Source organism: Arvicola amphibius, chromosome 4 (genome assembly GCF_903992535.2).
Source record: "Arvicola amphibius chromosome 4, mArvAmp1.2, whole genome shotgun sequence".
Classification (NCBI taxonomy): domain Eukaryota; kingdom Metazoa; phylum Chordata; class Mammalia; order Rodentia; family Cricetidae; genus Arvicola; species Arvicola amphibius.
Genome location: NC_052050.1, coordinates 61,576,943 through 61,603,761, shown reverse-complemented (window position 1 = coordinate 61,603,761; position 26,819 = coordinate 61,576,943). Strand labels below are relative to the sequence as shown.

The window sequence follows — 26,819 nt, the reverse complement described above, 5'->3', positions numbered from 1 at the left end:
GGCTTTTATTTTCTTTTAAAGGGTATTATCATGTAACCCAAGTTAATCTCACACTCAGGATCCTTCTGTCTCAACTTTCCAAGTGATGGGATTACGTGCTTATGCCACCTTGCCTCGCTTTTATTCACATATTGAAGTACTGCGCTTCAGGCTCCATCCACTCGTGCTTCTGTCTGTTCTTGGACAGAAACAAATTATCCACCTTTTGGGGCATGCTGATTGCAGGGTCTGTGTCTGCGCCACTAGCCATAGGTCTATGCTACTGGCTTTCACGCTGAAATTGTTCTGAGCGTATGTGCTTACTTGTGATTTGACGTAAACATGGAAATCAACCTGTCTAGGGCCAAAAGCACAAAAGAACTCTCCCACTTTACTTCAAGTTGCCCTAGCTGAGAATATAAACTGTACACCATCTATTAAAACCTACGTTTTTTGAGACAACACCTGTCTCAAAAAATTTTAAGCCAAGGGTGACCTTGAACTCCTGAACTTCCATCTCCATCTTCCAAGTACTGAGATCACAAGTGTATGGTACCATACCTGATTTATGCGGTGCTGGAGATCCATCCCTAGGCTTCATACATGTTAGGCAAGTATATAGATAGTATATGCCTAGCCTCAAGTCTACTTTTTCTTTGCATCTTTGCTGTTTTTAGGGGTCCTAGGGCTTGGCTATGTCCCCCATACCCATGTGTCAGACACTTGGTCCCTAAGCCATAAGTCAGTTCCCTGTAGAGGTGCCTGGGTGCTGAGGAGCTGGTCTCACAGTAGATTAATCACAGAGGAACTTCTAGATTTGTGGGTTAAGGAGGGGGCAACTGATGGGCAGCACTCGCTGATATGCTGTTGTGCCATGATAGGGTGCCATCCACCATGGTACACTATTAGCACCATGCTCTGAACTGCAAACCAAAGAAACACATGAGCTTTGTAAGACACTCCGCCTGTGGTGGCGTTTAATGGATTCATCCCCGTTTCCGCAAGCCATGCTAGGGCTCCAGGCGTGGAGTCTTGTTCTCTTCTTCTCTGCCAGGCTGTGCTCTCTGCTGAGGCACCGCCACCTCTGACGTGTTTCTCTTCACAAGTGGCTGATGCCCACAGTCAATTCTCACTTTCATCCAAGTCCCTTTTACAAAAGATGTCTCAAACCGTCCCTTCCATTTCCTGGGACAGGTCCTCTGTGTGACTGTGGTGACGGATTCAGGAGCAGAGCCAGGACTGCTCCAGCCTCCCTGTATTTCAGGCCTTAGAGCATCTCTAATGCCACTCTGCCAAGGTTAGACTGAGGGATTCAAGTACACATCTTCTTAACTATATAATCCTACTTGCTTTTGAAAACAAAAAATGGCTTCTGAATTTATCAAAAACTTTCTCATTGGTATTTGCCAAAGCAGAACAATGGATACGGTGAATTTTATCTATGTATTTACTAACTTTTTTTCCCCTTTAGTTTTTCGAGACAGGGTTTCTCTGTGTAACCCTGGCTGTCCTGGAACTAGCTCTGTAGGCCAGGCTGGACTCAAACTCACTAAGATCTACTTGCCTCTGTGTCCGGAGTGCTGGGATTAAAGGTGTGCATCACCACCGCCCTGCCTAACATTAATAAGTCTCATATGACAGATTAGGTCCCATTTGATCGTAGGGCACTATTTTGAAGAGTAAGCTAGGATTCTGTTTGTTAATCTTTCCGTAGGGTTTTTATTTATTTTTCATTACATTTATTATTTACTTAGGTATGTGTGTATGTGCTCCTGTGCTAAAAGACACACATAGAGCTTAAAGGATATCTTGTGGGGTCAGTTGTCTCTACCCTGAAGGTCCCTGGGATTGAACTCAGGCCTTTAGGCTTGACGGCAAGCCCCTTTCCTCACTGAACCATCTCACCTGCCCCTCATTAGGGTTTTGGAATCCCTAATTATTGGATTATGTTAGTGTCTCTTCATCCAAAGCTGCTTCTGGTGGCAAGTGGAAGGCTGCTCTCTTGCCTGAGCTTCCAGCAGTCCAAGCAGTGCTCGGCCATCTCTGTAGTGAAGGGTTAAGTCTATCTCCCAAGGAAACTTGTTCCCAGGAACTGTACTAAATGGGGGTGGGGGTAAGTGTCACTTTCTTAAATACCTCCATTTGTTTATGGAATCTGGTCTGTTTTAACCCTCTTTCTCTGCTGGGGCTAGCTTTTTAAAGTACTTTTAAATTATTTATTTGCATAGAATTACATATAATACCTTCTTTGAGCTCTTACACACTGTCTACTCAGTAGGTATTCTCTGTGTCTTTTCTTTCATGGACTTTTGTTTTCTTCTCCTATCTTAAGTTAATAATTGCTTCCCTACTTTTTGTTTCTTTCCATAAAAACCAACATTTTGCTGGGTGGTGGTGGCGCACGCCTTTAACCCCAGTACTCGGGAGACAGAGGCAGGTGGATCTCTGTGAGTTCGAGGCCAGCCTGGTCTACAGAGCAAAGTTCCAAGACAGCCAGGGCTGTTACACAGAGAGATCCTGTCTTGAAAAAAAGAAAAAAGAAAGGCAACATTTTGAAATCCAGAGGTTCTTCGGCATCTTGCAGGGTCTGCGGCAGGACTCTGCCACATGCCACAAGCTCGGACCCTCATAAAAATGATGTGCTTTTCACATCTATGCACATACATTTTATTTTTTAATGACAGGTTTCTCTCCAGGTAGGCCAGGCTGGCCTCAAACTTGTCACCCTCCTACTTCAGCATCCTGAGTGCCAGAACTATAGGCCTGTGCCACCATGCCTGCTTCCTCACACAAATCTAAACCACCTATAGGCGACTACGACCCCCGACACAGTGCAGCTGCCACTAATGCCAATCATCGCCATGCTGCATTGTCTGGGGAGTCCGTTCATGTTCAGCAGACATGAAATTCGGGGGGCTATTTCTATCTGAAGCTGGCAGAACCTGGGGGTACAGGTCCTGCAGACCCCAGACTGGGTGCTATAGAGCTTTCTACTGATTCATTTCTACACATATACCCTTTCAGCTTCTTCCCCGTATCTGCTTATTCTCAGTTTATGTTTTCTGCTTCCCCACTTAGTATGTTGCCATGTTTCCAAACTCTTTTTTGACATTTAAACTGAATCCATCACCTTTCCCCTCACTTGGGCTGTGCCCACAGACCTGCCCAGGTGTCTAGAAAAGTTCAGTTTGTTTTGTACCTTTCTCTTCCCAGCCCCCTAAACCATATTTTATATAAATTTATATAATAAAATATATTACTATATCTTATGTGGATGGATGTTTCACCCCCATGTATATCTGTGTAACTCATGTGTGCCTTGTTCCTGGTGTCTGTGGATGCCAAAAGTGGGCAGTAGATCCCTGAAACTGGGGTTAGAGATGGCTGTTAGCTGCAGTGTGGTTGCTGGGGACTGAACCTGGGTCCTCTCCAAGAGCAGTCAGTGCTCTTAAGCATTGAGCCATCTCTCCAGTCTCCTGTGCCTCTTTTCACATGGTGGGACACATGTCTGTCTGAATGTGTGGACTTTACACATTGCACAGGGAAGGCTCTGTAATGAGACTGGAGTGGGAGGCGAGGCAAGGAGTTCCACGGCGGCGGATCACAAACGTTTTAATAAGTTTGACTGTAGAGAGCTCAAGCTCTTGGCTCACCCCAGCTGTCCCCCAGCTCTCCCTCCTGGTCCATCTCTGACCCTCTCCACTTCTTTTGCTCAGCTTTTTACAGACTTAGATAAAGTCTGGGACAAGTGTCCTGGCTTCATGACACAAAGTGTGTGGGGGCGGGGCTGGAGAGCTACAGAGAATAGGAACAGGGCATGAGGTAACCCATAGGGGTGGCGTCCCACAGGGGTGGCGTACCAGTCCTCACCACACCAACAGGCTCGCCAGCACGGTCACAAAAACGCTAAGGGTGGCTCTCAGGGATGAAGAGAGCGAGGGGAGCAGCAGAGGAGGAATGGGTGTGGTCTTCACATGATAATTGATCCAACTCAAAAAATAGGAGACATTGGCATACACCCCTGGGTACAGGGGTTGGGAGCACCCACGGCCCCAGCTAACTATTCCAATCTGCAGCCAGGTCTGGTTCAGCTTACATACCAGTGGGCCACCAGAGTCACCCTGTGAAGGAAGAGGGGCTGTCTGTGATCTACTAGTCCAGGTATGGCCCTCGGGTGCAGGGTGGCCTCTGTCCCATTTTCCCCCCTGCCCCCCTCACACACAAAGTCCCCTGTCTGACTGCCACAGAGCCCAGAGCCTCAGCACTGAGGTCTGGCACAAGTGTGTGAGTGTGTGGTGGTGACACACTGCCCGGATCCAGCCACCCCAGCAGTCCCCTACCTCCACTAGAGCCCAGCTCTGGTCCGAAAGAAGGGGGCAAAGAATGGGGCGCACCTCACACACATTCTTCACATTCATGATGTCTCCAGCACACAGCATTTCTGGCAGGAGGTAAGATACATATCCATAGAGCAGCTGGCACTGGAACTTGGGGATTAGTGGCAACTGGACTTCCTGTAGCTGTTTCAAGGTGTCGCCTATGAGGAGAAGGGAGAGGAACTGCCAGGTGAGGGTGCCTGTCTGAGTCCAGCGAAGTCTTAGTTCCTGGAGGAAAGCAGCCACAGATATTCTTGGGTTCTTGGTCAATGGAGGACAAAACTGGACGGAATCCCCACCTCAAGAGGAGTCCTGTACATATACAAGAGACACCCAACACACAGACAGGCCAGGCCCACACAGGGAAGCCCCACCTACACAAGGAAGCCCCACCTACAAGGATACCCACCAATACAGGGAAGCCCCACCCACACAGGGACATCCCACCCACACAGGGAAGTCCCACCCACAAGGATACCCACCAATACAGGGAAGCCCCACCCACACAGGGAACCCCCCACCCACTTTTGGGAGTTTCTTTTTCCTTCTCATTCTGTTCCCCTTTCACACATATTTTGTTGCTGCTGTTTCAATATGGATAATTTCTATTCATCTATCTCCAAGGTCACTGGTTCTCCCTCTTGCCATAAACCCCTTAATGGAATTTTCATCTCCAGTAGCTATTTTTTATTGGCGGTGGACTATTTCCTTAGTGTCTGCATCTTCTGGCTATTCTCCTATTCACCTTCCCAGACGCCATGGACACCCATTCTATGCTCTGCTCCTATGAGATCGTGTTTGGCTTGTACCTTGCTGTGAGACCAGTCCCCATCCAGCGGCCCAGCAAGGCACATTGTCGAGGTTGATGTTGGAAGGCGGCATGCAAACGGGGAGCACAGAGTCAGAGAATGTGATGGCGCTCTTCAGCTGCACAAGAGCCACGTCCCCTCCAACAGGGTGAAAGAGTTCATAGGTGGGGTGAATGATCACCTTGTTAATCTCAAACCACTGGGTGTGTCTGGTGGCCACGTCGAGGTTGTTGATGCCCACATACACATCAAAGATTTCAATCTTCTTCTCCCTGCCGACCAGAATGGAGGCCAACTGCCTGCAGCCCCCTGTATCATCAGCCCACAGATGGGGGTCTGCCAGACTGAAAAGCCCAGGCCTGCCTGCAGACCAGTGTAGACCTATCTGACTGACCTCCAACAGATCCTGATTTGGGCTGATGGAGACTTGGGGAGCATTGGGAGTCTGTGGCTATGAGAGCCAGATAACCATGCACATGGACCGGACCCCCTTTGGTCTCTTTTGAACAGCTGTGGGCCTGACTTGAGGATGCTCAGGAGACAGGGCCATCTGCCCAGAGAAAGCTCTGTGCTCACTGTGGAAAACATGGCCTCTAGTGTGGGGACCTTCCTGATGAGGGTAAACCCAGTAGGAGCATAGCTTAGTCAGTAAAGGAGGGCTACACTCATGAGGACAGGCCATGCATCCAGGTACTGGTCTGGCCACTAGCCAGGGCAGATAAATCTATGTTGGTCTACGGGAAGCAACTTGGAGCCAGAGGACCGGGGCATGAGTGTATCAGTCTTGGTGGATAGGGCTTGATGGACGGAGGTGGGTACAGCAGTCCAAGCCATGGGCATGTACATGGTCCAGGCTTTTCCTTTCCTGTGTCCCTGTCCCATTACCCTTAACAGCCCCTGCACCTCTCACCTGGTAAAGCAGTGTGCTGCCGTCAGCACCCAGTAGGCATTGAGAATGGAGCCACCGCAGATATGAAAGCCAGCGTAATGCAGGCTGACCAGCCAAGGCCATTTCTGAAAGGGGGACGGCATTCCTCCCAAGATCTTACCCTCCAGAACTGACTGGCCACAGGCTGAGGAGAGGAACAAATGCAGAGTGGGCAGAAGGCCACACCACGGGAGGGGCAGGCCACGGGTGGGGGAGGGGAGACAACTTGGGGGTGAGTTGGGAGGGGCCAGGCCGAGGTTCCACCCGGGATGAAAGGACCACCAGTCCCCGAGTCTGGACGGGGACCTACCCACGTCACTACTCAATGAATTTGCCTGGCTTTTAGGGTGTCGGTGTCGGTGACTGACTGATGCGACCCAGATTGGGGTAACCAGCAGGAGTAGTAGCAGGTATCCTACGGGGCCCAGGTCGGAAGCGGGGGCGGCCATGAAGCCGGAGGCGCAGTCCAACAGGAGGGGGCAGCTGACTAGGAAATGTGACAGCGCCCCCTTCCCCGTGAGGCCGCAAGCCGGACACGTGACGACTTGATACTGGATGCGTTGGTGGCGCCCCCAGCAGGTGACTTTGAGCGAGTGAGCGGTGGATGTTGGCAGAGAGATCCTGAGCCATGGGGAGGCTAACGTTGAAGAGTGCCAAATGACCACACTGCCAGCAGGGCAGGATGCCTGTCCTCACCTCAGGTACAGACGACCGTATCTGGGCCTGTATACTTGATGATGATGTCTTCAGCCGGTAACCGTCCTCAGCAGATGAAGGGACCTATCAACTGACAGTATTTAGGACGGACCCTTAAATCCCCCCCAACACACACACACCATGGTCAGACCTGGATATACAGGTTCTGTCTGAGAAGTCTGTGTTATAAATCGCAGTGCTTTTAGCTCTCTCTGATCTGTCAAATTATTACTATCTACACATACACTATCTGCTATTGAAACTCCTTTTAGGGGCTGGAGAGATGGCTCAGTGGCTAGGAGCTCTGGTTGTTCTTCCAGAGAACCCAGGTTCAATTCCCACCAGTACCCATATGGCAGCTCACATCTTGTTCCGGGGATCTGACACCTTCACACCAATGCACATGAAATAATTTAAAAAAAAAATTCACCTTTTTAAAAAGTTACATTTGGGCTGGAGAGATAGCTCAGAGGTTAAGAACACTGTTCTTCCAAAGGTCCTGAGTTTAATTCCCAGCAACCACAGGGCTGCACAAAAACCATCTGCAATACGATCTGGTGCCCTCTTCTGGCCTGCAGGGAAACGTGCAGGCAGAACACTATAAATAAATCTTTTTAAAAAATTAAATCTTTGGGCTGGAGAGATGGCTCAGAGGTTAAGAGCACTGCCTGCTCTTCCAAAGGTCCTGAGTTCAATTCCCAGCAACCACATGGTGGCTCACAACCATCTGTAATGGGGTCTGGTGCCCTCTTCTGGCCAGCAGGTATACACACAGAATATTGTATACATAATAAATAAATAAATATTTAAAAAATTAAATCTTTGTTTATATACAGTAAAACCTACCCCTTCTTGCAAATTTCGACAACTGTATACAGTTCTTTACTCTCAAAAGAGGATTCTAGCTGATTGTGGTGGTGCAGGCCTTTAATTCCAGCACTGGGGAAGCAGGTGAGTTCAAGGTCAGGGCTACACAAGGAGACCCTATCTTAAAACAAAAGAAACAACAACAACAACAAAAAACCTGTATTTGGGGCTGGTGAGGTGGCTCAATGGTTAGAAGGCTGTATTTGTATTGCTCTTGTAGAGGACCTGTGTTTGATTCCTAGCACCCAAATTAGACAATTCATAACTACCTGTAACTCCAGCTCCAGGGATCTGTCACCTATGACCATAGAGGGCACTGGCACAATGTGCACATGACTTCACTCACATAAATACACATAATTTAAAAAATATGTTAAGGAGAGGATTCCATAAGGCTATGTAATAAAGAATGAGAAAATTACAAAATATTATGAGAGCTATCAAAGTCAGAGGGGTGGAGCTAGCCTGTGCACTTGGGTATGAAGTTGATGTCATAAATACAGCTGTTTCTAATCACACTAGATTCTCAGAAGCCAAACAAGAATAAGGCTGTGGCAATTAAAATATCAGTAAGGTAGAACCTAGAACAAAAAATTAACAGAGGTTGGGGAAGAAAGACATAATGGAATCGTCTTCATCAACTCAGGTTGCAAAAACAAATCTCCAGGGTAAGAGATAGTTCTGTGATTAAGATCTAAGACTGTGGTGGACGTGCCTTCAATCCCAGCACTCGGGAGGCAGAGGCAGGCAGATGTCTGTGAGTTGGAGGCCAGCCTGGTCCACAAGAGCTAGTTTCAGGACAGCCAAAGCTACACAAAGAAACCCTGTCTTTAAAAACAAAACAAACAAACAAAGATCTAATGCTGCTCTTCCAGGGGACCTGGGTTCAATTCTTAGCACCTCTGCTGTGGCTCACAACCATCTGCAGCTCCAGTTCCAGGGCATCCAGTGCTCTTCTGGCTTCCTCAAGCGCTGGACACGCATGGTGCACAGACAAGACATATATGCAGGCAATACATACATATATATGAATGTGTATATATGTACATATATATATGTATAAAATCATTTTTTTAAAAAACCCAAAACTCCATATGCTAGATGGCTTGTGAAAACAGACAGCATGCTTTGCAGTTCTGGGGCTGGGGTTCTGAGATTAGAGGGTCAGTTTTGCAGTTCTGGGGATGGGGTTCTGAGATTAGGGGGTCAGTTTTGCAGTTCTGGGGCTGGGGTTCTGAGATTAGGGGGTCAGCTTTGCAGTTCTGGGGCTGGGGTTCTGAGATTAGAGGGTCAGCTTTGCAGTTCTGGTGCTGGGGTTCTGAGATTAGAGGGTCAGCTTTGCAGTTCTGGGGCTGGGGTTCTGAGATTAGAGGGTCAGCTTTGCAGTTCTGGGGCTGGGGTTCTGAGATTAGGGGGTCAGTTTTGCAGTTCTGGGGCTGGGGTTCTGAGATTAGGGGGTCAGCTTTGTGGTTCTGAGATTAGGGGGTCAGCTTTGCGATTCTGGAGCTGGGGTTCTGAGATTAGGGGGTCAGCTTTGTGGTTCTGGGGCTGGGGTTCTGAGATTAGGGGGTCAGCTTTGTGGTTCTGGAGCTGGGGTTCTGAGATTAGAGTGTCAGTTTTGCAGTTCTGGGGCTGGGGTTCTGAGATTAGGGGGTCAGCTTTGCAGTTCTGGGGCTGGGGTTCTGAGATTAGGGGGTCAGTTTTGCAGTTCTGGGGCTGGGGTTCTGAGATTAGAGGGTCAGCACTGTAGCTGTCAGGCTCCTCTTGGTTTACAGACTGGCATCTGTGAACTGGTGCAGCCCCTTTTGTAAGGATCTACCCTCATTCATGAGCCCCACCATCACAACATCCCAACGTCCTATTTCTGATGCTATCACTCACTTTGGAGTCAAGATTTCTACCACTGAAGGGGAAGGAGACAAACGAGTCTATTACAAAAATGAATCCCAGACTTAGATCTTCATAGATACAGAGTTCTGACACATGACTCAGGAGGCATGGACTGTCAGTGGGAATTCTACTGGACACAGGATCTGCAGAAAGGAAAAAATAAGATCTCACCACACCCTTTTAACAGAACTGAACCTAAGTGACCACGGAGAGAGAGCCCTTTAAGACTTTAGATTAAGATGCAGACAAGTTTCCGGTGATGGTGAGCAATGCAGGGAGGACCAGCCCTCCTAATGAGGACAAGGAAAAACTCACCACGGAACACAAATGCCATCTCCATAGAAGCAGGAAATATCTAAAGCGTGGTGATGACTCTCCAGAGTAAGCGAGGCTTGCAAGGAGATCCTGGCGCCCAGGCTCTCCCGCCCTTTCATGAAGGGCCAGGAAGGGACTCTGTCATTTTTGGCGTCCTTCTGGGTTAAGGAAACAAACAGGAGTCCAGGACCCATCAAGGGTGTGGATCATGCGCAACCACACCTGCTTTTGACTGCAAACAAAGAGGAGTACACCCAAAGGGTGAGGGGATGGGCAGAGGCAAGTCAGCAGCCTGATGGATGGCAGCCCAGCTCAGAATCATCCGGGCGGCTCAGGCCCTACACTCAGGAAGCATCTAGTTCTAAAGCTCACTGTAACGGCAGGTGGCTGGGGTATCTGTGTGTCCAGCAAATGTAAACACAGGCTTTGAGGGACAGTGAAAATACCACCCTAGCTGTCACTTATTTCTGCAACTAACATTTAGATACTTCTCCAGCCTGGGAGCAAAGACAGGAGAAACCTGGGAGGAAATATGATGAACGAGAAGCAGCCCAAAACAGATGGGAAGAAATCCAGACACTTGAATTATCGGCCAGAGACCATAAAGCAAATGGCTTGTTGTGTTAGAGTCAGGGAGGAGGATCTAGGCCTCTAAGTCTCTATTTCCTCAGCAACTGGACAGTATATACTTAAGGGTTCTTTTTTTTTTTAACAACCACCATGGAATTTTTAGGAATTAAAAATCTCAAAACTCAAATTCAGAGCCAACTGAATGGCGTTAGCACGAGTTTAGACATAGATGAAGGGAGAATCTGTGAAGTAGAAAGCAAGTCCAAAGAAGCTACTCACAGTAGGAAGAGAAAAGGGGGTACTGGGAAAGAAGTGTTGGGGTGCTCTAATGCTGTATCATAGTCTTCTCCCCCTCCTCCCTTTCCTCCCCTGCTCCCTCTTTTCTCTCCTCCTATTCCCCTTTCTCACTTCCCCTTCTCCTCTTCCCCATCCCTTTCTCCTTCTCCTCTTCCTCTTTGCTTCAGTAAAGTACAATTTTTCTTTTCCTTTCTTTTCTTCTCCAGTTTCCGGTTGTTTGAGGTGGGGTCCCACACTGGCGTCCTGGCTGACCTGGAACTTCCTGGCTTCAGGCATCCTCTCCCTCTGCCTTTCACCTGCTGAGGTTATAGTCGTACACTGCCACCCCCAGCCGCTTCTTAATTTTTCTGTCTTCACATTCCTGGTTGCTCTTTGTCCTTCTACTCTTCACTGTGCTTGATTACTTTACTTGTTCTCGTCAAAATTATAAAGCTACATAGTAGAGTGGGGATTGCTGGGAAACTGGCAGTTGCTGGTGGGTGGCTCTATTTTCATATTACAGATGGAAGGAGGAGAGAGGTAGCCTTGGTAATTGTGCAAACTTATGAATGTGTTAATACCATTCAACTTTACATTCGAAAGTGGTTATGACGATAAATTTTATATGTACATTCTTGTGGTAATGAGGATTGAACTTAGAACCTTGTACATGCTAAGCAAGTACTCTACCACTGATCCACCTCCCAGCCTTCTTTCAATTAGTGTTTATTAATTATACAAAATAATGGGTTTGTGTAGTGGCATTGCCAAGCAGGCACGTGATTTCCCCACTATTACCTCTGTGCTGGTTAATTTCTTGACACAAACTAGAGTCATCTGGGAAGAGGGAACTCCACTTGAGAAAATGCTTCCATCAGATCGGCCTATGGGCAAGTCTTGATTAAGGACTGATGTGGGAGGGCCCAGCTTCCTGGGCAGGTGGTTCTGGGAGGTGTGAGACCTGGAGAGCAAGCCAGTAAGCAGTGATCCCCCATGCCCTCTGCTTCAGTTCCGCCTCAAGTTTCTGTCCTGACTTCATGACAGACTGTGACACAAACCCTTTCCTCTCCAACTTACTTTCGGTCGTGGTGTTTATCACAGCCCCAGAGAAAGCCAACTAGGACACTGTGGTGGTTTGGATACAAATGGCCCCCATAGGCTTGTATATTTGAATGCTTGCTTAGTCATCAGGGAGTAGCCCTGTTTGAAAGGATTAAGAGGATTAGGGGGTGTGGTCTCATTGGAGGAAGGGTGTCACTGAGTGAGTTTTAAAAGCCCATGCCGACCCCAGAGTCTCTGCCTAGGGATCAGGATGTAGCTCTCAGCTACTGCTGCAGCATCTGCCTGGGTGCCACCACACTCCACACCATGATGGACTAAACCTCTAAAACTGTAAGCCAGCCCGCAGTTAAATGCTTTCTCTTACAAAAATCGCCTTGGAAAAAAAATATAAAAAAATTAAAACAAACAAACAAACAAACAAAAAAAAAGAATCGCCTTGGTCATGGTGCCTCTTTGCAGCAATAGAACAGTGACTAAGACAGACACCTTCTCATCCTCTCAACTCCTTACCTCTTCTTTACAGATGGTTGTGAGTCACCATGTAGATGCTGGGACTTGAACTCAGGACCTCTGGAGGAGCAGCCAGTGCTCTTAACCACTGAGCCATCTCTCCAGCCCTCTTTCCCTCTTCTGTAATAGCCCCTCTCTAGAGTCTATAAATGAGAGGGAACATGCACTCTTCGTCTTTTCTGAGCCTGATTGATTTTGCTTAACATGATGAGCTCCAGCTACATCCATTTTTCTGCCAATGGGACAGTTTCATCCTTCTTTGTGACTGAATAAAATCACATTGAGGATCAGTGTCAGATAATTTGTCCATTATCTCACAGGCTGGCTCTGTGACCTCGTTGTTGTAAACGGTGACACGATGATCATGGTATGGTGAGCCTGGGTCCTCGCAGTGTCTGCCCGGAAGTGAGCGGCGTAGCATGACAGCACTAAGGTACACTTCCACCGCAGCGTGTAAGTGTCCGCCCCCTTTGCTGTGCATCTTCGGCGCCATCACCTTTTGTCTCTCTCGGTGAGAGCCATTACAACTAGGGTGGGACAGAATCTCAACATAACTTTGAATTGCATTTTCCTAATGACTAGGAAGTTGAGTGTTTTTTCATATATTAATTAGCCATTTGTATCTTTTCTTTTGAACAGTGCCTATTTGGTTAATTTGCCCACTGATTGAATATAGTCTTCACTCTTTTGGTGTTTATACTTGAGTGCTTTGTGTATTCTGGATATTAATCTTCTATTGGATAAACAGCTGACAATTTTTTTCTCCTGTTCTATAGGCTGGCTCTTGGTGCTGTTGTTTTTGTTGTGTGGAAGCATTTATTTGATACAGTCCCATTTTTCAATTCTTTTCTCCAAAAGATTTATTTGTGTGTGTGTGTGTGTGTGTGTGTGTGTGTGTGTGTGTGCCCGTGAAGACAAGAGCAGTGTGTCAGATGCCTTGGAACAGCAGTTACAGATGTTTATGAATCACCCAACATGGGTGCTGGATTCAGTCTCGATTTTCTATTTCTATAGTCCCTATCTGTCACTTCTTTTCCTTTTTTAAGACAGGGACAGTAGCTCTGGCTGTCCTGGAACTTACTATGTAGACCAGGCTGGTCTCATACTCACAGAAATCCTCCTGCCCCTGCCTCCTGCATGCTGGAATGAAAGGTGTGTGTGTCACTATGCCAAATTGCCTGGTAGTTGTTCATCAGTGAGTCTGTATGGCTCTGCGCTTTTAACAGGGAGGCAGTTACCACTGCTCTAAGATCATTGATTGGTATGGCTTTGTTAAAGTTCAGTATTGGTAGGACATATATGTTGAGAAATATATCTATTTCTTACAATTTTCTGATTTATTAGAATATAAACTTTCCAAATGTGCCCCAGTGATCTCTGTTTCCGTGATAGCTGCTATAACATGCTCCCTTCCCCACTAATTTCATTATTTGAGCCCTTCTTTCTCTTTCTGTTAGTTTGGCTAAGGATTTGCCAATCTTGTTCATCTTTTCAGAAGAACCCATTGTTTATCCCATTGACTTGTATTTTTTGTCTGTTTCATTATTCTCAGCTCTGCTCATGATTATTTCTGTTATTCTGCTGGTTTGGGGCTCCACATGTTCTTGCCATGCTAAGAGTTTGAGTGGCACTGTTCCAGGGCTCACCCAGTCTCTGACTTTTCAGGGCAGCTGCTCCTCTCTGTGAATCATCCTCAGAACCAAGGGCCTTTGCTGGAAGTTCTGAAGTTGTGATCTGTGCTCACTGGGTTCTAGAAATTTCATATTTCCTCCCAGACTTCCTCAATGGCCTACTCAAGACACACTCTCTGGTGCTCATAACTTTGTATACTTCCTCTTCTTGGCTTCCAGTTTTACTCCATGTTGATCTGAAAAGATTGTAAAATTACTTCCTTTTCTCTGTTTATTAAGGCTTGCTTTGTGGCCTAAAATCTGATCCTGTTTGGAGAAACTTCCATGGGCTGCTAGGAAGAATTCATATACCACAGCTACTGGGTGAAATAATCCTGCTGGTGTCCCTCCCTTAGGTCCTGCTGCTCTGCGCTGCAGTTTTCTCTGGAGTTCTCTGCTGAACTTCTATCTGGGTGGTCCGCCTGTGGTGAGGAGGAGGTGGGAAATCTCCCACCTGTATTCTGTCTGGATTGACCTGTTCCTTTTTGTCCAGTTATAAAATCTAGAATAACAATATTATCTGTATGCAAATTTACAGCCTCCCTTCTCTCTCTCTTTCCCCTCCCTTCCCCACCTCCAGTTTAACATAGTCCAGGCTGTCTTTGGGCAATGCTGGGGAGGTTCTCGGGATATTATACACCCTAGGAAGGCACTCTACCAACTGAGTTGAATCCCCAACCCTTGTATCATCTCTTGAGAAGTTTTCACACGTGTACTTGGGAGGAGACTGGAGAAGGGTCAGTGAGGAACATCCACTAGGACCATGGTCTGGTTTCCAAGGGTTGTGGCAGCTGTAAGCACTGCCCATGGCTGTCTTCTTGGATGGAGGAAGGTAGATAGAAGTGGAGGCCAGGTATCACTACCATTGTGCTCAGGGTTACCTGGCCAGGCCTTGCCAGAAGCTGAGGCAGGGAGAGGCTGGTATCTGAAGGTGCTGCCTAAGCTGGAACTGCTTAGTGCTGGGCAGAGCAGAGGGCTAAGCTAACTATACTTGGCTGAGCCTTGTAACTCAGGAATTGGAGAGACACCTTCCAGGTTTTAAAGCAGGAAAGTTGTATGCTGGGATTTTTTTTATGGTGTTTAGTTAGGGCTTCTATTGCTGTGATGACATAGCATGACCAATATCAACTTGGGGAGGAAAGGGTTCATTCTGCTCACAGTTCCATGTAACAGTTAAGCATCAAGGGGGCTGGAGAAATGGCTCAGTGGGTAAGAGCATTGGCTGTCCTACACCCACATGGCAGCTCACAACTGTCTGTAACTTCAGTTCCGGGGATCCAACACTCTCCCACAGGCATACATTCAGGCAAAACACCAATGCACATGAAATAAATAAATACATCTTTAAAACAAAAAACCAGGTAAGCATCAAAAGTAGTGACAGCTGCTTACTGCCTTCAATTACCTGCATTTCTCTTAACATTTTTATCTTCCAAGCTCAGTCTCTTTGGACAAGATGATGGGAAAGAAGAAGATGGGACCAGAGCAGACCGGGTCCTCACTCTAGAAGGAGGCCCCTAGATGGCTGGGTTCACCTGGTGAGAACTTTGGGAGTAGGAAGCAATGGTACATATGCCTTTCATTGCATCTTACAAAATTTCCAGCAAATTCATGCGAGGTTTGCTCCTGAGACACATGCATCTGGAGGTCTGGGTCAGTCTCCTCCACCCATGTTCCTCACACGGAATGTGCCTGGACGTGTGGCTTCTTTAGCTCTCTCTATCTTCTGGGCATTGCCTTAAGGATCCCCACTCTGGCAAGGCTTCTCATCCCCTAAGCCTTTCAAAGCATAGCAGGATCCCTCTGGGCACTGAGGTGGGAATCAGGATGAGAATAGGAGACCTAGGGCTGGAGAGATGGCTCAGAGGTTAAGGGCATTGCCTGCTCTTCCAAAGGTTCTGAGTTCAATTCCCAGCAACCACATGGTGGCTCACAACCATCTGTAATGGGGTCTGGTGCCCTCTTCTGGCCTGCGGGCATACAAGTAGACAGAATATTGTATACATAATAAATAAATAAATATTTAAAAAAGAATAGGAGACCTATATTCAGGAGGGCAGAGGACTCTAGTGACAGATTGAGTGGGTGCGGTGAGCTTCCACCTAGGACAGCTATCAGTCGCCAGCCCGCCACACACCAAGCAGTGTATACTGTGCCCTGCGTATGCGTGTACTACCCACCATGTAGCATGAACACTACGCACTGTGTAACATGTATGCACACTGAACACTTTGTAGTGTGTCTAGGGGATGACCTCTGGATGGTAGCCTGCAAGGCTACTCCATGAAAACACATCATATGTCATCCTTGCAGCCTGGCAGGGCGGCAGTGATGGGCTTCAAAGTAGTTAAAAGACTATTTACTTCAGGATGAGCTGCCCAGGAGTTGGGAACCACAGCCTAGCCCACAATGTGGGGGTGAGGCTCATGTCTAGCTCTGTTTATAGTGCTGGAAGGTAGACATGCTGCAGGACAGGTGATGAATTTTTGAGGTGGGGACACCCAGATGTCATAAAGGTCCCTTAATGCCCTTGGCATGCCCACCAGTGTCCACAGCCCTATAGGAGGCTGTTCTCCTTATGGCTCCCCACAAGCTGCTGCTGTCTAGAAAATGTAAGCAGTCCACCACAACCTTTTCCTTGCCTTTCTTCCCAGCTTTGGAGCTTGCTGGGCTTTTGACCTCTCTCCCCTGTGCCACCATGACCCTGGAGGACCTGGTGAACACTCGTGAACCTCACGTGAACCCTCGATAAACACCGTGCATTGTGGAAAGTCGCAAGCAGCCGAGAAGTCTTGAGTAACTGGTTAGCCCCATCTACAGAAGGTTCACTTGCAGAGCTACTCCCCAAAGGTCACTGTCATCCTCCCTGTCCAGCTGAGATGCTCTGAGAGCTCCATCCCAACCTCTGTAGCTGAAGTCCCCACTGAGCTAAGTATCCTGAAAGGCAGCTGAGCCACAAGCCCCTTCAGCCCTTGTGTAAGTTGGGGTTACTATTCAGCCCAGGAGAATGTGCCCTGCCCTGCAAGGAACTTGCAGACAGTCTGGCATCCCAGGACCACTGCACCTCTCCTGAGGGTCAGAGTCCTGGCTGTTCAGGGTCAGAGTCCTGGCTGTCTGCCCATCCACCCCTCACATGGCTTCAATCAACGCTGGGCTGGGTCAAGGCTGGGCCAGAGGGCCACACCTCCTCCCCTTCAGGCCAGCTTGTCCAGACAGACAACACACCCAACTGCAGGCTAGCCACCCCGTTTTTGCCTGCCAGCTGTCTGCCTTTGAACTTAGGGGAAACAGGAGGCAGATGCCTGCGGTTGGAAAAGTGTGTGCAGGTGGCACGCCATCCTCCAAGTCGGCTTGAGATAGGCAGAGGCGCTGACCTTCCTGTGCTAACCTCCTGGGCCTCCTCTGTGTGCCTGCTTGTTGTCAGAGGTGTGGCTAACCACCCTCCTTGTGGGAGGCAGTAGAGACCGACTGCGTGATTTAACGACCTCCTCAAGGGCCATATTATGGTATCAATCGCAGAGGACTGCCCTGGAGGGAAGGAAAGCTCCCCGGACTCGATGATCAGCTCAAAGAGGGGCCATAAGGATGACATTGCTTGTTTTGTCCCCTCCTTCAGCAGCACAGAAAGCTACCAGTGACTACTGTCCCTCTGGGGCTGCATGATAATGCCGTCCCAAGCCAGAGGGGACTCCCTACAATTACATGAGCATCAGAAGGCAGGGTCTGGTGGCCTCGCTGAACTCTGCTGCCACGTAGGAGTCTGGGGGCAGAGGAGCATCCTACTTCTGCAGGGTCAGCCAGGGGCCTCTGGAGGCGCCACCCACCAGGCGGAGCCAATCCTCAGATCGGCATGCCTGGAATGCTCTTCACCATCCGGCCTCACCCCAAGCCCCGTGCCCTAAATTCAGCCTCTCTCTCAGTGGGGAACATGGTCTGGGCCGGGCTTGCTCTTCCTCTGTGCTGTGTTAATATTCCCTTGGCAATGAGACAATAAGCAACGTGACAGGGACATGCCCCCTTGGCCCTGGTGACACGCTTGAGTGCTCTGAGTAGGAATCCATATGAACAGGCTGACCTGGAGCCTATGGAAGAGACAGCGATGAGCCTGCAGATGTGGGTTCCTAATGAGTAAGCCAGAAACACTGATTTTTTTTAACCTTCACTGCGGAAGGCTAAGCGGTCCTAATCTGAAAATCTGGAATCTAAAAAGATCTGAAAAGCGAAACTTCTGAGAGCTGTTGTGTAGGTTACACCGGTGGCTTCCTGTGACAGGTCACACTCAAAGAGCAAGTGCACTGAAGACGCGCACAAAACCTTCTCTAGACCGCAAACCTAAGGTGAACAGGAAATGTGTAGGAATCATGGGAAGGTCATCTTGTGTCCTCAGACTGTTTTGTTGTTGTTGTTTGTTTTGTTGTTTAATGTCTGCAAATATTCCAAGACCTGAAAACGTAAAAAAGCAAGCGTATTTCTGGCCCTGAGCATTTGGGTGGCAGACACCAAATCTGTTTCATTTCTTCCCCCTGCTGTCTGTTCGTCTTGATCTGTGTATGTCTGTGGCTGCGTGTGCGGTGCTGTCCATGGACTCAGGGACATGACTCAGCATGCGGGAGACCCTGCTCTATTCCCTCTACCTACTCCACCACCTAGGTAACCAGCTTCTGTGGCTCAAACCCTGAAGAGTTCTCACAAAGGCACATCTGTGTCCATGCACCCTCCTCCAGGAGTAGGGGGCTTCAGTGGTCTTTGCTGCAGTGGATGGTGCAACAGCTTGGAATATTTGCAGACATTAAAGCTAAACAAAAGCTGAGAAGCTCAGAGAACATTTAAGGTTGTTTAAAATGACATTGGCTGCAGGACACAGTGATGCACACCTTTAATCCCAGCACTTGGGAGGCAGAGGAAGGCAGATCTCTGGTTCAAGGCCAGCCTGGTCTACAGAGTTCTAGGACAGACAGGGCTACACAGAGAAACTCTGCCTTTAAAATCAATGGGGGGGGGGGTCGTGGTGCACGCCTTTAATCCCAGCACTCGGGAGGCAGAGGCAGGTGGATCTCTGTGAGTTCGAGGCCAGCCTGGTCTACAAAGGCTAGTTCCTGGACAGGCTCCAAAACTACAGAGAAACCCTAAACAACAACAACAACAAAAAACCAAAACCAACAAACAAAACAATGACTGAACAGCATAGAGCAGTGCGGTGTCCAGGAGCCCCCTTCCTGCACCCTGCACCACTCCCTCCTTCAGATCATCCTCTCTCCTCTCATTGCACCATGCCCATGTGATCCTGCTCCTTTCTCTACCTCCTCCCGACCCTGTGCTCACACTCCTCCTCCCCCCTCCTACTACCTATATTATGTCCACCAGTCTGTGGATTTTGGAGACAGGGACTCTTTCGAGTCAGTTTCATTCCTTGTGGGAAATCTGTTACACAGCTGAGTCTTTGTTGTGCCCTTGGTTCAAACAGTGAGCAACGAACTTTAACACAAGCCACTGGTATCCTTTTATGGCCTCCTTGTATGTTGTATGTGATTTCCTGGACTAGAATCTCTCTTTCTCTCTCTCTCTCTCTCTCTCTCTCTCTCTCTCTCTCTCTCTTCCACCCCCTTTCTCTCCCCCCCCTCTCCCCGCCTCCCCCCTCTCTCTCGCTCTTGCTTTGGAGCCTGTCCTGTCCTGGAACTCACTCTGCAGACCAGGCTGGCCTCGAAGTCACAAAGATCCGCCTGCCTCTGCCTCCCAAATGCTGGGATTAAAGGCGTGTGCCACACAGTCCAGTTTGGAATCTCTTTTCAAAGCCTAAACTTAACACTCACATGGGCAGTTAGAGCTGCTGGACTGTGGGCCAGTCTTAAAGCGTCAAGCCTAACCATAACTCCAGGCTAATGTGTTGCTGCTGAGTCCCCAGTTGCCAGGGCTAATCTTGGTTATTCACTTGATATACTGGGAAGACAAACCTCACCTGAGGAACTGCCTCCATCAGATTGGCCTGTGGGCACGACTATGGGGGCGTTCTCTTGATTGTTAATTGATAGAGGGAATCTTAGCTTACTGTGAGTGGTGCCAACTCTGGGCAGGTGGTCCACGAGCCTGGAAAAAGATGAAACCTGGTTCATCCGTGGTTTCTGCTTCAAGTTCCTTCCGTTGATGGTGGGTTGTAATCTGTAAGCCAAATAAACCCTTTCCTCCTCAAATGTCTTTTGATCATGCAATCTTAAGACATCAACAAAAATCTAGGACACCAGCTGAATGACATCGGTAAGTTGCTGACTTCATAATCAGATAACCTACTGGTGACGTCATGGCTGAGAAGGCCATCAAGAGTGGGACCCTGGCTGGAGGAGGAACACTGGGCACAAGCCTCTGAAGGTTATGAATTCTGTATCTGTCCCCAGCTCCTCTCTGTGTCTGCCTCTCTCCACCACGAGGCTAGCTGCTTTGCATATATGCTCCTGCCATAATGCACAACTGCAACACCCCCTCCCACCCACAGGCTTGCAACACAGGAGCCAGAAGATGATGGACAGAACTCTTAGAAACGGTGAACCATGACTCACTTCTCTCTTAAGTTGTTCCTGTCATACATCTGTCACAGCTGCAAAAACCCGACACATGTGCCATCTGTCCACGGCACCCGTCACAGCTCTTTCTGGGGCTAATGCCAGCTGATGCTTGGAGTCCAATGCGTGGAGTCCTGCTTCTTGGTCCCAGGAGCCAGAGCCACTCTCCAGGCTCAGTAAACAGGGTGGGGGAAGGGCTGAGACCCTGTAGTGGTATCAACTCTGGATCAGAATCTTTGGTCTCGGTTTCCTGACTATAAACTGGGAGGTCTTAGAAGGTATTCCCTGGGGAAGTGGGACCAGGCATTTCTGTTGAGGCAGACGCTGCTACCACACCCCCAACATCCCAGCATCCCAGCCTGAGGCACAGCTGGTCCTGATTATGGGGGCTCAGTTCCCCTTGGTGAAGGGAACATGTCAGGCAGTGACGGAAACTTAATCCCAGCCCCTCATCCCACACTCCAGCCCCATGAGGGGCTAAGAGGAATCCCCCAAAAGGATCTTTGCCTCCTGGAGTGGAGCTCCCAGGAAGTGGACCTGGAAGTTCCCACCAGAAGGGCTATGAGGAGACCCTTTCCAGGCTCCCCTCCCCTCCCAGCTCCTCTTTTCTCTGCTTGGCCTGGATTTTCTAGTCACTGGCTTTGGACTCAACCCTTGTCTTCCCTGTGTCCTGTGTGGTCACACAGAAACACACAGACACATCACACAGACACACATGGACACAGACACACACAGAGACACAGACACAGACAGACAGACAGGCATATATGTGCACATGTACACACACAGACATAGACACACACACACACACACACACACACACACACACACACACACCAAGGGTCCAGGGGCACCTGAAACCTGCCTCACAGGGTTCTGAGGAATGCTGAAATGTACCTGGTTCTCAGACTCCAGCTTAATCTGATCTTCAGCTTCCCCTGGTGGCCACAAAACTTGGCCCTGCAAGAGATACCCTCTCCTCTGGACTTGGATGCCAGGCACACCACCTTCTTGGGCCATCTGCTTCTTCACTGGTCAGGGCCAGGGAAAGGTCTTGGTAGTCCACAGTTGGTCCACTTGGGCAGGAAGCAACCCCAGAAATAACAAGGACCCAGGACTTCCTGCTCTGCCTGCCCCCGTGCTAATAAAAGGTAGGGAGATACAAGACAAGCCTGCGCTCAGGGAGCCTGATCCTAGGGTGTGCCCTGAGACATAGTTAGACAAAGGCTGTGCAAGTGTGTGCCTTGTATGTATTAACTGTGTATGCAGGGGAGCCAGGCCTCACATGCATTGACTGTGTGTATGCAGGGGAGCCAGGCCCTGCATCCCTTTCTTGCAGACACTGCAGAAAGACACTTGCAGACTTGTCCCTAAAGCAGACAAGGTTGATCCAGGCACTTTACCTGTGAGCCTGGAGGTAAGACATTCAAGGCTTCTGCCTGGTTGTTGGAGAGTAGTCCTCACCTGGCTTAGACATGCTGTTCCACCATTTGGGACAGGCTGTCTGAACCCTGCATTATCTGAACAGACCCCGGCGAACACAGAGGGGCCAGCCTGGATGCCAAAGCTCCTAACTAGGCCAGGCCACTTCTGCTGAAGGCCCAGTTTGCCCAGAGCCCTTCACTGGGTGGCTTTGGGGATAGCAAGGTCGCAATTCAGTTTCTTTGGAGAAGGTGCTCAGCTGGTATGAGAGCTGGCTGGGAATGTGCCAGGCTGGTGCCTCTGGGGAGGTTGGACAGTTATTAGGCCCTTTACCCTCAAGGTCGGAGGCACTGTGGGGCCAGAGGAAGGTCCTAGGCTTGTAGACTATCCAGGCAGGGGATGAAACAAGCCAGCTGAGGTGAGAGAGAAGGCAAGGGAGACAAAAGTTCTGCAGCATATATGGGTGGCACACCAGAGAGAATGCCACCACTGCCACCCCTGAGAGGCCTGTCAAAGGCCCGTGCCCAGCCTCCAGGTAACATCAGAACAGAAAATGTCGTCACGTGTTAGGGGAGGGGCAGGAGATGATATCTATCAAAGACTGTTGTTGCACCTAAGGCAGTGCCACCTCCTTTCTTCTGAGCGGTGGGACACCAGCTAGCACCATTTCCTTGGGGTGGAGCTCATCTCTGTCCTGCTCATCTGGTCTCAATCATGGAGCACTGGCCCTGGTGCCACCTGCTTCATGGACTCCAGAAGATGGTGGCGTGCCCTTCTGCTCCCATCTCCAGTGTGGCGCCTTCCTCTGACAGGCTCCTGTGCCCCGGTTGTATCTCCAGGTCAGAGGCACCACTGTCTGCCAACCCTGGTTGCTTGTGCACAGCCTGAATGGTTGTCCCACAGACTGGGACTTTATTTATCAATCAATCTACCTATTTATTTCTTAGCATTCTTTAAACAAGGGCATGAGTTTTGGAAAAGCCATTGCCACTTTCTCCAGGGATGATGAGGTGGGCTCTGTTTTTACTTCTATTCTCTTTATTTTTGAAATTATATATTTGTTTTATTTTTATTAAATTAATTTTTTAAAAAACAATCTTTTTTCATTTTACATATCTATCCCAGTTCCCACTCTCTTGTTGAAGTTATATTTTAATTACATTTCTTCCTTCCCTTTCCTGCCTCCAAACCCTCCCATATACCCCATATGTATCTTTCCTTCAGATTCGCGGCCTCTTTTTTCATCATTATTGCATTGCTTTTATGTATTTGCACACACATATATATTCCTAAATACAACCTATTGAGTCCATATAATGTTACCTGTGTGTTTTAGGGGTAACCATTTAGCACTGGACAACCAATTGGGATGCTTTTCCCTGGGGAGGACCACCTCTCCAGCTCCTACTTTCTTTACTCAGTTGTCCGTTGTTCTTTGTTAGGGTTGAGGCCTCATCATAGGCTTTTCCCCACACAGTTTGGCAGGTTCATCGATGTCCTTGTTCAGTTCACATTTGGACATCATGCTGGTGAGACTTAATGGGTATAGCCTCTGATGTTGCTATGAGACACAGTCTCATAGCAAAGCCCCTGGTCTTCCGGCTTACAGTCTTTAGGCCCTGCTCCACAAAGTTCCCTCAGCCTTAGGTGTGAGAATATTTTGTAGTCTGTTGAAACTGGGCTCCACAACCCTGCATTATCCACTGGCTGTGGTTTTCTGGAGTGGTCTTTGTCTATTGCATAGAGAAGTTTCCGTGATGAGGGGTGAGGGCTACACTTATCTGTGGACAAAAGCACAATTGTTTCTAGATTGCCGTTAGGAAATACATTGGTCCAGTATATTAGTGGTTAGAGATTCTCCTCCAATAACCGTAATTTCATTGGCACTGAGTAGTTAGCTAGGCTTCCAGTACCAGGCATAGTCTCATGCTTGTTGAGAGGGTCTTAAGCCCACTGAGAGCGGTGAGTTATTGCCAAAGTATGTGTGCTCCTACTGCATCCATGGGGTTAGCATGCCATGCTGGCTGTGGAGCATAGGTGTCATGGCTGGGTAGGTCTGTGCTTGCCTCTCTCCTTTGGAAGCTTGAGTGGTGCCTTCTGGAAGGGGCAAGGAACCTCTCAAGTTCCTGGGCACATAGGCCCTATCCTCAGCGTCAATGGTTACTAGCCCAGTCAATAGCCAAGGCTCAGAGGAGCAGAGATGTAGGAACTTGTCTCTCTGAAAGCTGTACCACCGCTGGTGCCCCAGACCTGGTACTGTAGGTTATTCAAGTCCTTCCACAGTACCTACCGTTCTGCCATAGAAGACTGCAGCTAAGGCCCCTCCTCAGCTGGCTCTTTAATATATATATATATATATATATATATATATATATACATATATATGTACATATATGTACATATATATGTATATGTGTGTTATTCTTTGAAAATTTCATATATTTATACATTGTACTTTGTTCATATCAACTGGTTTGTTCATAGCATCTGCTTTTTTATAGAGGGTGAATGTTGGAAGAGGTGGAGACACCTAGGGAATGGTCATTAGAGCCGTGGGCTTGGAACTGCGGGCAGGCGGGCCCTCTGCAGGAATTCCCATTGTACCACACTTGTGGGAATGGAATTCGCCTTGCTCATGTACAGCACGCCCAGGTGAAATGCATATATTTGAAAGGAGATGCTTACATTTGCTTCAAAGCAAAGCAGCCTATGAAGTGTTATGTTGTATTATCATGTCTCTCAGATCTGCTTTTTGAAATATAAATTAGCCAGACCTGTAATCCCAACACTTAGAAAGGCAAGGCAGGATGATTGCCTTAAGTTTGAGGCTAGTCTTGGGTAGGAAATAATACTCTGTCTCAAAAAATTGCAAATTAGGAAGCTGATAAGAGGGTTCAGTGTGTATAGGTGCTTGCTGCCAAAACTGATAGCCAGGGTTCAATCCCTGGGACCCCCATGGTAGAAGGAGACCTGTGTAGATGGAAGTTTCTGTCCTTTCCTGCCCTGCAGCCATTCAGTCCTAAAGAAACACTCAGAGGCTTATATTAATTATAAACTGTTTGGCCTATTAGCTCAGGCTTATTATTAGCTAGCTCTTACAACTTAAATTAACCCATAATTCTTGTTTATGTTTAGCCATGTGGCTTGGTACTTTTCTCAGTGCAGCATTCTCATCTTGTTTCTTCTGCACCAGGCTTATGAATGATTCTCTGCCTTTCCTCTTCCTGGAATTAATTCTTCTTGTCTGGTTGCCCCACCTATACTTCCTGCCTGGCTATTGGACAATTAATGTTTTATTAAACCAAAACGAGTGACAAATCTTTACAATGTACAAGAACATTCTCCCTACACTTCTGCATTGCTGGTGGGGATGCAAGTTGGTACAGCCCCTTTGGATGTCAGTGTGGCGATTCCTCAGAAAATTAGGAAACAAACCTTCCTCAAGACCCAGTAATACTACTTTTGGGTATATATCCAAAGGATGCTCAATCGTGCCATAAGAACATGTGCTCAACTATGTTCACAGCAGCTTTGTTTGTCATAGCCAGAACCTGGAAACAACCTAAATGCCCCTCAATCAAAGAATGGATAAGAAAAATGTGGCACATTTACACAATGGAGTACTACACAGCAGAAAAAAATAATGACAGCTTGAATTTTGCAGGAAAATGGAGCTAGAAAACATGGTTTTGAGTGAGGTAACCCAGACACAGAAAGACAATTATCACATGTACTCACTCATAGGTGGTTTTAAAACATAAAGCAAAGAAAGCAAGCCTACAAACCACAATCCCAGAGAACTTAGACAACAATGAGAACACTAAGAGAGACTTACATAGATCTAATCTACCTGGGAAGTAGAAAAAGACAAGATCTCCTGAGTAAATTGGGAGCATGGGGACCTTGGGGGAGGGCTGAAGGGGAAGAGGAGAGGCAGGGATAGGATCAGAGAAAAATGTAGAGCTCAATAAATATTAATTAAAAAAAAAGAAGATTATCACTGACTCCCACAGGTTGTCCTCTGATCTCCCCACAGGTACCTCTCACAAATAAATTTAATAATAATAATAAGCATATATATGATAAATAATAACATGTTTAATGAACAATTTCAAGATTTTGAATTTTTTCAGAATTCTATTTTTGCAGTTTTGATGTTTCAGAATTTTGGATTTTGGAAGACCTGATGGTAGGGATAACTGTGTTTGAGAATGTCACTTTCCTTCACGGTCCCAAGCCCACCCTAAAAGCTCATCTCACGCTCTGAAATGTGGCTTAGTCCCAGCACACACTCCAAGGCTGCAGGTCTCAGGAGTTCTTTCTTCCTTCATGTAGATTTCAAAAACATAACAGGGTGAGGCACAGAGCCCATGCCTTAATCTCGGCACTTGGGAGGCTGAGGCAGGAGGAACATCATGGGTTCAAGGCCAACCTGGCAAGACAGTGAAACCCTGCATCAAAAGACAACCAACAAGCCGGGCGGCGGTGGCGCACGCCTTTAATCCCAGCACTCGGGAGGCAGAGGCAGGCGGATCTCTGTGAGTTCGAGACCAGCCTGGTCTACAAGAGCTAGTTCCAGGACAGGCTCCAAAGCTACAGAGAAACCCTGTCTTGAAAAACAAAAAAAAAAAAACAAAAAAAACCAAACAAACAAACAAACAAACAAAAAAAGACAACCAACAAAACCAAAGCAAGAAGGAAATTCTCACTCAGCCCCCTGTCCCTTCTTCTCACAGGAGTGACAGCTGCCAGATTTGGAAATGTGGACACGAGGTGTGACACACATAAGGTGTGCTCTGGAGGAGACCTGACAAGTGAGACCACCTCTCAGAGAGAACTGAAAGTGGTTCTTAGAGCCAGCGACATTAAACCGAGGTCTGCATGTAAACCCCACC

The 26,819-nt window shown here is 48.0% G+C and overlaps 1 protein-coding gene across 1 annotated transcript; it reads right to left on the bottom strand.

Annotated features, from left to right (window-relative positions):
- Nucleotides 1–989: 989 nt before the first annotated feature.
- Nucleotides 990–6,541, bottom strand: Prss38 (serine protease 38). Its single transcript, XM_038325404.2, has 6 exons — nucleotides 6,403–6,541; nucleotides 6,075–6,237; nucleotides 5,165–5,436; nucleotides 4,374–4,516; nucleotides 3,855–4,100; nucleotides 990–1,268 (listed from the first exon to the last, which is right to left on the bottom strand). Exons 1-6 carry the CDS (start codon nucleotides 6,539–6,541, stop codon nucleotides 990–992), a joined length of 1,242 nt encoding a protein of 413 aa, XP_038181332.2.
- Between the last annotated feature and the right edge of the window lie 20,278 nt (nucleotides 6,542–26,819).

Excerpts from the sequence above, each read along its gene's own strand:
- Prss38 (XM_038325404.2), bottom strand. The coding sequence starts at position 6,541 with ATGGCCGCCCCCGCTTCCGACCTGGGCCCCGTAGGATACCTGCTACTA. Across the intron at positions 4,101-4,373 it reads ATGTGAAGAATGTGTGTGAG|GGTGACTCTGGTGGCCCACT; the intron begins GTGCGCCCCATT and ends CTTCCTTCACAG. Across the intron at positions 1,269-3,854 it reads CCGTGCTGGCGAGCCTGTTG|AGTGGCATTAGAGATGCTCT; the intron begins GTGTGGTGAGGA and ends TAACCTTGGCAG.